This window comes from Pelmatolapia mariae, linkage group LG13 (genome assembly GCF_036321145.2).
Source record: "Pelmatolapia mariae isolate MD_Pm_ZW linkage group LG13, Pm_UMD_F_2, whole genome shotgun sequence".
Lineage (NCBI taxonomy): Eukaryota > Metazoa > Chordata > Actinopteri > Cichliformes > Cichlidae > Pelmatolapia > Pelmatolapia mariae.
This window is the reverse complement of record NC_086238.1, coordinates 7,477,751-7,488,312: the sequence shown is the minus strand read 5'-3', so window position 1 is coordinate 7,488,312 and position 10,562 is coordinate 7,477,751. Positions and strand designations below refer to the sequence as shown.

Here is a 10,562-nt window from a genome sequence, read left to right as displayed (position 1 = left end):
GAGAAACCCATTTCTTAGAAACAGGTTTACTTCCAAAAGTGTGTGTTAATACTCAGGGAGCTTGTTGTGTGTACGTGATAGGTGTAAACATAGCTCAAGTTTGTCATGCAATTCTCCAAAAGAAAATTTATAAAAAATTGTTGATAGTAGTATTAAAGTAAAGAGGTACAGTTTTCAAACAGAATACTTTGTTAATGTAGTGACGTATTCGTGCTAGAAATCATCCATGACACCATCAAACAGTGAAAACCCAATAATCATTTATCTAAAAAAAATAAAAGTTTACTCGAAGATTTACTAATGTCAGGGTAAGTGCTTGGAAAATTCAATAAGGATGAAAAGATTTGGCTGATTTGAATGATGGTGATATTTTTTGTTATTTAGAACTAAATTTAGAGTGTTGTGTATGAAAAAGTTTTGGTTATAATACATATTTTTACACTGCTCAAAAAATTAATGGAACACAAAATGCAACAATCAATGGGGGGGGCATCCTGGATATTTAAACCGATCTTCAAATCAGTTTTATTTATATAGTGCCAAATCACAACAACAGTTGCCTCAAGGCGCTGTATTATTGTAGTATCTTTACCTTTTTTGTACGGTAAAGGCAATAATACAGAGAAAACTGATATGGACTGGGTAATAGGGATGGGAATCAAGACAAGAACCAATTCCCAGAGACAGATGCTTTATGCTGCAACATCGGCTGTTTGCAAGCACGTGCACAGATAGCATGCTAACCTTAGGCTAGCCATACAGCATGCTAACACTAAGCTAGCCAAGAACCCAGAGTGAAAGCTGAGTGAATGCCAACCCCAGGCCAGCAGTGACCCTGAATTTCAACAGTTAACAAACTAATAAGAAGTCAGGCAGCAGCCTCCGTTTCTACCTGTTCAGGTTTTCTACAGTAGAATCACTATGGTGATCGTTTTGAAGTGTCTTTGTGCTGATTTTCATTTTTGGTTTGTGTTTTTGGCTACTACCTGCATACTTTCACGCGGCCAGGCATCGCGATGCACCAGGAGGAAGCCATAACCCACAGCGGAGGGTCTGCCAGTGGGTCCAAGGATTTTATCCCAATACCTAATGGCCTCATGATGCTGTTGCCTAGCCTGTAGAGGTCTGTGTGTGCAAGGATGGGACTCACCAGACCATAAATGACCCACCACTAAACTTGAAACCATGCACTTGAGACTGTGCTGGGAGAGACAGCAAATCGTCTGGCAATGGCTCGCATTGATGTGCCGTCCTGGAAGTTTTGTACTAACAGTAACGTGGTGGCTCTTACCCTAGCCAAATGCAAAACTACTGAAAAAAACATTCAGAGAAGATGAGGAGGGGAAAATGTTAGTGTCCTGCACCTGTAAAACCATTACTGTTTTGGGGGTTGTCAAATTATTGCCCCTCTAAAGCACCTGTTAATTTCATTAACACAAAAGCAGCTGAAACTCATTAACAACCCCCTCTGGTACTTAACTGACCAGATCAATATCCCAGAAATTTAATTGACCTGATGCTATACTCTGAGTTAAAAATGTTTCTTTAATTTTTTGGAGCAGTATATATGTGCCAGGAATTACATTGAAGTTTTTCTAGACTATGATAGTCTCTCTAAAATCAGTGCCTTTTGGGTGGTGTTACGAACACTCTTAAGGAAGACCATGAGGTTGGATCCACCAGTCCCAGTGGTGTTGAGTGCAGTACCCACACCTCTGAATGGACAGCCCACAGATTGCGCGTGGTTACCAGGAATAATGACGTACTTGGTCACAGTATTGAGGTGATAGTTTCGTAAATCCACCAGTGCGGAGACACAAGAGTTGTAGGCCTGGCAGAGGTCAGAGTTGGAGCAGGACAAGATGAAGTCTCGCAGCGGTGGACAGACGGAGAGCGTTTCTATCAGCTGACGGTGGGCAGGAGGCATGTAATCTCTCATGCGTGTCAGGAACGCTCCTAGATTGAGTGAATCAATGAAAGGGACAGAAAAGAGACCTTGAAAGAATGAAAATAATTGTCTATCCTGGAAACATTCTCATTCAAAGCAATCAGCTGACTGCACAAATGTGATTTATTCACGAGAGCCATCTGAAGGGGTCAAAGGTTGAAGGCAATGCATGCTTACCTGTCTCTTCCTCATGCTGGATGCACAGCAAAGCATCAAAGCATTGAATAGCTGAACTCTGGGCTGCACTCCCACCTGATAACAAAATAGGCTCATCGCTCACACCTTCATACAGCACCCCCCTTGGAAGCATTGGATTGTCTCGCCACCTAAAACAATTCAAACAAAAAACCTATACTGCAAGCCTCCTTTTAATAGATGTACATGAATATAAATATGTATGATACGACTTCAGATGTTATCCTATAAAATATAAAGTGCACCAATAGAAACAGATAAAAAGATAACTTTTACTGAGATAAATCTGCATGAGAGAAATACTGAAACCTTGAAAACCTTAGTTTGGAGAACACTGTAGCAGTGCTAAACTCACCCTGAGACAAAAATTCTCAATTTTCCATGAAATGCAGCTGGCTCCACGTGATCTGGAAATAGCACAGATTCAGTTGTCTAATTACCTTGAATTTCTCTGTCTTCATAAAAGAGCACAGCATGTAAAGTGATTAAATTCATGTGAGCAAGCCTTAATTCAAACTTACTGTGCATAAATTTGAAATTTTCCTTCATCTTCTTTAAAGACTGAGTTACTTTGATGAGGCCATTTTTTATCCCAGTGAGGTCAGAGACTTTAATGGCGTGCATCACCTCCAGCGCCCCCTGGTTAAAGTCAAAGGTTTAAACAGCATTACCAAGTTACAAGTGGCAAAAGCACACACAGTTTTTGGACCAGGGAATAGAGAAATTGAAAACACCAAGCTAATGTTCAGAAAGACTTCAAAAGAAGTAATACTAACCATTATGCCGGGTGAAGCCGCCATCTCAACCAGCAGTGACACAATAAAAAATCCCCTGCAAGTGTCACCACCAGGGAAGGAAAATATCAGGTCCATGTTCCTATTTTTAAAAATAATATTTAGCAAACAAATGAGTAAAAACCACATGACACATCAGATTACATAAAAGTCCAGAGTGAGTCTTACCCAATGCTCATATCCCTGAAATGAAAGTGAAAGAAAGAAGTAGCAATTATTAGAAGGGATAAAAGAATTACGTATTTTTTTCACTGTGAGGTTATTATTTCATTTAACGAGACTGCCTAATATTTTGGCATTAAATAAGAAAAAGGATTACCCTGTGGGATCCTTTAACTTCCAGTTGGCTAAAACTGAATCTGCATATGTCAGGATCGGTGGAAGGCCAAGTCTGCGTGATACCAGCCAAAAAGGCAGGGCCAGAGCCTTTGGGAGTATCTATCAAACAACCATAACAGTGAAGTTTCAATCCAGCAGGCTCACTAAGATTTCAGGGATTGTAGTGACTATCTTTTGGCTGCGCCAGCAGTTTTGACCAGGCTGATTTGTCTGATGATTTCCCTTTCTACTTTCTATTTAACATTAACTAGTGAAAAGTTTCACTTTTGTTGTGAAATATGTCACCTCCTGCTTAATATAAATTTGGTTAAGTCATGGTCAAGTTAAGCCCTGCAGCACCATTAGTCAAAATGTAAATGTGCCTCTGTCTGCCACATTGACAAGATTCCCATCAGTTTTAGTTTATGTTTTGTTAACAAATGCTTATATTTTTTGTGTTATGACATAGCAAGATAAAACTGTAACACTTTATAATAATGACACACTATTAAGCATAAGTAATGGATTCGTTAATAGTTTATTCATCATTTATGAACCATTACGCCACCTGCGTATGCCATTCATAAACATAGATATAAACGTTTAATCTTTAGTAATTCATGGTTAATTCAGGCAGTTAATAGTTGTTAATTAAGTATTGCGTGTTGTTTCATCTAAAATGAGGACAATCTCTACCTTGCAAAGCATTTATAAAATAATCTCATGGTCACCAGGACCTTAAGAATCAAACACGTCTCATCTGCCTTCACAGCAGAAAAGGATACAAACAAAGAGCAAAATGATACAACATGCTAATATTTAATGGAAGGTGCAAATATTGCTCACTAAATATTTGCAGAAAACTGAAATGTGAGCAGCACCAGAGTTTGTAGGAGGGTTTAAGACAGCAACAGAGTTCTTTAACTTAAATATATTGAAACTTCTGCATATAAAATAAAACATAAATAAAGTTAAGACAAAGCAATGGAGGATATTTTACAGAGTATCACAAAAAAGTGTTGCCAACAAAGTTGCGAACAAAGTATTATTAAAGTGATAAAAGCTACTTTAGGCTACTTAGATGTTATGAGTTTGTCATTTTTCTAGTTTGTTCCTCGAGTTTATCTTCGCTCTAGTTTGTAGTCAGCTGTAGTCAGCTAGCTAGCTTTAGTCAGATAAGCTAATGCATTAAAAAAAAATTAAAAGGAGTTGGATGTTTTCAGCAGTGGCATGGGGTGGCATGTCCCACTCCAAGTGTCACCCTAGTTTTGCATGTAACAGTGTTGTTTATTTTAATAATAAACCTACCGCAGACTGGCTGTGTTTGTTGTTGTCAGTAGCAACCGATGCCTATAATTGTGCTAGAGCACATTTTGTTCCAACACCAAACAAAGGCATTTCAGATTTCAACATTGGTGGTTGATACACTCTGGCAACGGAATGAAGGTGAGTGTCATTAACCCTCTGGGTCTAACAGATGTGCTCCACCTGTAAATCACATGACCGATTTAAGCTGACATAGCAAACAGCTGCACCCACACTGAGTCTCCATTGCGACTTGTCTTGAAAGTCTGGACTTCAAGCTATATTTTAAGAATATATATATATATATATATATATATATATATATATATATAGGTTTATCGTGAAAAATGTGTTCATGACCATGCAGATTTCTGGCATTTTGTGTAAATTTAAGCATGTAACATTTTTTTATTTCCAATAAGAAAAGGAGTGTGAAACTTAAGTTAGCCGTGTTTATAAATGAACCATTTTGTGTAGCTTTCTGGATTTTATACTTGTTGGGTTACATACTTATTTAGTATATAGGCTATACAGCACAAAAAAATCAAAATTCACACGTTTTACGTAATTGAAATGTTTAATTATGTGGGCTAAAGAAAATGTGAAACATGTGTATACTTACTGCATTTGATATATTTTAACCATATATAATTCATATTACAGAATGTAACATCTGCATATGTGTAAAAAAAAATGGCTTTGATTGTGCCACCCCATTTGGTTTCCATGCCACCCTCATGTCACGCTAAGAAAATTCCTCTAGATCCACCTCTGAATGTTTTATAAAGAATGAATTATGTATCAACTAATACCTTACTGATGCTTAATAGTGTTTGGTTATAAAGTGTTACAAAGTCTTCTTTTCCCTTGTCCATATATAAATGCATAAGCTGAATTTCTGAAAGTTCACTCTTAAAGGAGTTTTTAAAAAATCTCCATTTTCAGATACCTAAAAATGCAGTTGACAAGTGGACAAAAAGCAAAAATACTTCTATGTGTGCATGGGGCACTATACTTGTAGGTCAAACAGCTAGCGCACTATTGACTGAAATGTAAACTTTTTACTGTCTTTCATTTGTGTGTCTTACCTCAGCAGGTGCATGTTGTCCTTCCTGCCATACATATCCCATGCTGATGAATCCTAGTGCTAGGTGAGCGAGCCTAAGCTCCCGATGGTCACTCAAAAGATCTGGACTCAAGACCGGCATCTGAATTGTGATTAGATTTTCTGTTTAAATCTATTTATTTTTATTGGGAATGGTGATCATCATCAAGTCTCTCAAAAATACACCTGTACACATTTACATGTATGGCCTGTCAGTATTTTTGTACTTGGAAGGCTTTGCTCATTCTGACCTTATCAACCAGATCCCGTAGTTTACGTGATTCTATCAGATGTGTGAGATTATTTGCGAGGTCCAGCCACACCTGATAATGGTCTGGGAGGTGAGTCTAGAAGATAATAGGAATAAAATGACTTGCTCATTGGGTTTTGATTGTTTTTTGCGTGGTGGATTTTCATGTAGAGTGTAATCAGTAACATCATCAGCTCATGTTTTCCATGGTGCCTGACCTGCATGTCAACAAATGACTGGTGTCATCAATCAGCAACAGCAAGCAATTTAAAAGAGGAGGCCATAATAAACAAGGCAACAACCAACCAAGCAGAAAACAGGGGATGTCCAAAAGGGCGGGGAGATGGAAACTATAGGCTATACCATAAACAGAAACAATATTAGACTAATATTTTTTTTATAAGCGTCAGAGATTAATGCTGTTACATTTTGCTACATTTAGAAATCAAACCCAAAGAACTACAACTATCCAGTTTGAGAAATATGTATCAATAGTTTCTATCAGTTGACTTATACAACTTAGATTCAATTAATTCTATTAAATGCTGTGGCAGTCCAGTCGTGGTCAGGCTTAATAGAAACTTAAAGAGACAGGCTCACAACAGATGAGTAGTCCTTCGTTATATTTCTAGAAAACAAGCATAATTAGGCCAGAGAGACTGTTGTCTAGCTGGACAAACATTTAAATTAAGGCTGCTGCTAAGGAAAAGTAGGTTTCAAACCTCCTTTGATTTATCCAGTATATGGCAAAACAAAATGTGTCTCAGATGAGAACATTGCATCATGAGAAGAGAAAAGATGACAGTGAAACCTACCAGTGGCTCTTCAAGTAGAAATCCAAACTCTTCAGAAATATCAAATACATCAAAGTCTGCTTGTAGTGTTTCTTTGCTATTAGTCTCCATGTCTGCTGGCCTGTATACCACTACAGTAGGCTGAGAGACAAAGTTCTTTGTGCATTTGTCACAGAGTCATCAGCTGTTAAAACTTGCCCTGAGCCTGTTTTCACTCCCTTTGTCACTTCCCTTTTTATTGCGCTGAAGAGCAAATAGCCAATCACATTTCCCTGTCCTTTATGTCAAGAGCTGACAGACTGAACAGTTAATCGGCTAATCTTCCTCTTTTGGTCAGTTAATTTAAAAAATTGAAAACAACACAACTGCCAAATAACAGAAACTGTTTAGAGTGTTCTTGAACACACACCAAAATGTTTTTAACACGAATACGCTGTGTGTAAATTCAACACAAGGTTTGTCTGTATTTTGCTTGTCTTTTTGTTTTAACTTCTTATTTTACTTTGGTATCTGCTCTTGATTATTCCTCACCTGTGCCTCGACTTCCTGTCTTTGTCTTCACTAATTATTCTGTGATATGTAGCTCGGTTAGTATACACCTAGTTCCTTGTGTTCTTTTTGCTCTGCTTAGATTTTCTATTTGAATTTGTATGATTCTGGATTTTGTTAACAGTCATTAAAGGTTTGTGGGGTTTTTTACTGCCTGTCTTTTCGGCCTACATGTAGGTACTTTTTACAGTTTATATACAAAGAATGGCACATCTCTTCTACTGATAAAATTGGCTTTAAACATCGTGACACTGACATTTGTATTTTTGCCTTAGAGGAAATATGAGATATAAATAATAAAAACAAACCACATTGTTGATTATTTGGTAAAGTTTCTAGGTATGAATCCTGGTTTTCTGGTGTACCCCAGAAACAACACTAATAAATAGGGGTAATTCTATATCTGGCCCTGTTCCTGGTCCTCTGTGTAATAGACTTCTGCAGGTTGGTATGTTATCATTTTTTATTGTCATATTTATTTATATGATTTCTAGTTCAGTTAAATTAATGTGGTGTACACAGTGTTCCCAAGTACTTGGCAATGATAGCAATTCAGCCACAAAGTGTCAAGGCCACGTTAAACCACAAAAACTTCAAGAACTGACTTGTTGCATCCTATTATAGCGCCACGCCAGTTTTTCAGAATGTCTGCAAAGGCAGTGTGCATGTGTATGCATATACATAAACACTTTCTGGAAATTTCTTCCCCCACAATTTACTGCAAGTGGTATTATTATAGAGGTAAGCATTATGAACCACAGCAGCTCAATCACAAAGTGGCAGAACACGTAAACATTAAAAAGTGGGGAGCTCTGCTGTACCAACACTCGAAATGTCTTCTGGCATTATCATTAGTATAAAATCTGTGCACCAGGAGCTTAATGGCATGGGCAAAATTTTTATGGCCTTTATTGTGTGTTGCACAGTGGCTTTATTTAGTTTTCCCCTCTGGACAGTGAGTCTGGACAAACCAACATGTGTTCCTGTTTGCTAGGGCAATGCAGTTGTGCTGTGGTAAGAGCTGATGCCTTACAGCAAATCATTCTTGTCTTAAACCAAGCATGGACACAAGCATAGGACATAGAAATTCAAAGTTAAGTCAGTTTATTGCAGACACATATTGCAATATGTCAAAACTAAATACGCCACAATTCCAAGTAGATGTTTTCCTCCAAACTGATTTCTCTTCCACAGAGAGATTCCTTGATTCCATGAGTCTTTCTTCACAGGATTTCCTGAGGCTGCTGGCATCAGTACAGAGGAGAGAAGGGCAAGTCCAGTCACAAAAATTGGTCACGGAAGAGGTGAACATTAGTCATACATATTGCAACAGACCGCAACTTACCTGTGTAACAATGGGCATTGATTCAGAACTCTCTAGAACACACAAGTAGGGTTAATACAGAGACAGGTTGAATCTGCAGGTTGTCTAACGGGTTTGTAGAGCGTTCAGGGAGGACAAATGTGCTTTTCATTTTCAAACAAATTCAAATGGGACGCCTTTTTCTAAACTTATTTTCAACTAACCAGTAGACTTGTAGTCAAGACCGCCTAAACCAAGACCAAGACAAGACCAAGACAGACCGAGACAAGACCAAGACAAAGTCAAGACGAGACCAAGACCGAGACAAAAAGGTCTTTAAACTGCAGCCAGATGCTGCTTCATTTACGGGTGTCAGGCATATTTATGTGTTTTTGCGATGCACTCGCACAGCCCTCCTCATCGCTGTCTACTGTCTCACTCACTTACTGAGAGGACAGACGCACGCTCCACTTGACTGTCGCGTCTCTCACCCTCTTTGTTTTTCACATAATGATATTATCCTATATCCTCGCATGTGATTGGCCACAATATGGAGGGATTGGAGCATAGCTGAGCCACTTTGTGAGAGCTGAGCAGCGGCTGATTCACTACAAAGCACTCTCTAAGCATGGCTCATGCTTTTGCTCATGACACATTATTGAACGTTACGTTGTGTGCCATGGATACTGTTGACTTCAAATCTCCCGACCACTATGTCGATCTGAGACAGCGAGACCAAGACAAGACCGAGGGATCGAAGACCAAGACAAGACCAAGACCAAAGTCCGTCGAGACCAAGATAAGACCAAGACCACGTAAAAGTGAGACCAAGTCTTGACCGGTCTTGGTCTCGAGACATCCAACTCTACTAACCAGGAAGACAAATTCTGACTGCAAAAATTCAAATAAAGATGGGTGTGATGTTTGATCTGTGGCTTCAAAATTAATTTTTCACAGTGTGATGTGGATTTTGAAATCACTGGGGTGAAGAGTGCATACTGTGGTATCATTTCATTTTTAGACCAGCATATAGTGTAAATGACCCAGATTATTTATCTTATTGATATTTTTCAAACAGTTAAATCCCTGAACGAATTACACTTTATAATATAGATTAGACTCTTATTTTGAAATTCGGAACGGGCAACTTCCGGGAAGGAAGATCGTACTGCTACTGCTTGCCACAGAAAAGGTTAATGAGAAAGTTATCGTTTCCCATCCATCTTTAAATTAGCATCTAGCTGGAAGGCGAACAGGTATGTTTGTGTATTTTACTTGTTGTTAACATTTCGGACAATTTGTAAATTTATTACTTGATTGTTAACAAGTTTATGAGTGATCTAGCAGGCTGATGCTAGCACCTCTTGTGCCTTTTCTGTGTATTAATTAGCATGTAGGAAACGTGGTTATATCAAGTGAATGTTTATTTTGTTTTATGTTATGATTACAGCTCTTACGATGTTTCTATGGTGACTTGTGAATAAATGGGTTGGAATACCCCACCATGGTCCATCCGTAATGATCATTGAGTGCATCGTCTGAATAAAGTCGGGCTGGAATGCTACATATAGCAGTCATCTTTCATGTGATAAGGATAACAAATGGTGCTGCATGGTAGGCAATGCAAAAGGAAATATGCTAGGTCATAAATGTAAAAAGTGCATAGTGAATACCTCTCCCTTTAAGGCTTTAAATGCCTGCATACTGCCCACCTGTAGCACTGCAACAAAAAAGGATGCTTTTAGTGATTGCGGCTGCTGCTGAAAACCCTAGAAGATGCAGCACAAATCAGATGTTTGATAGTCTGAATTGAAATAAAATTTTTGTGGAAAAATGTATCTTTTCACACCATCATTCTTCTATGACTAGGTAATAGCATATAAAATGTAAAAAGTAAAAATACGAGATACACACAAATTTAATTCATATACATTCACAGTTACAGAGAATGAGAGCCAGTTGAAGGACCAGAATGACACTAAATTTTGTCCGCCTAACTCA

The 10,562-nt window shown here is 38.2% G+C and overlaps 1 protein-coding gene across 1 annotated transcript; it reads right to left on the bottom strand.

The window, feature by feature from the left end:
- Positions 1-1,600: 1,600 nt before the first annotated feature.
- On the bottom strand, positions 1,601-7,103 carry LOC134640118 (indoleamine 2,3-dioxygenase 2-like). Its single transcript, XM_063491728.1, has 10 exons — positions 6,731-7,103; positions 5,917-6,012; positions 5,649-5,768; positions 3,257-3,375; positions 3,106-3,120; positions 2,920-3,019; positions 2,665-2,782; positions 2,499-2,550; positions 2,126-2,274; positions 1,601-1,956 (listed from the first exon to the last, which is right to left on the bottom strand). Exons 1-10 carry the CDS (start codon positions 6,818-6,820, stop codon positions 1,601-1,603), a joined length of 1,215 nt encoding a protein of 404 aa, XP_063347798.1. The 5' UTR covers positions 6,821-7,103.
- Between the last annotated feature and the right edge of the window lie 3,459 nt (positions 7,104-10,562).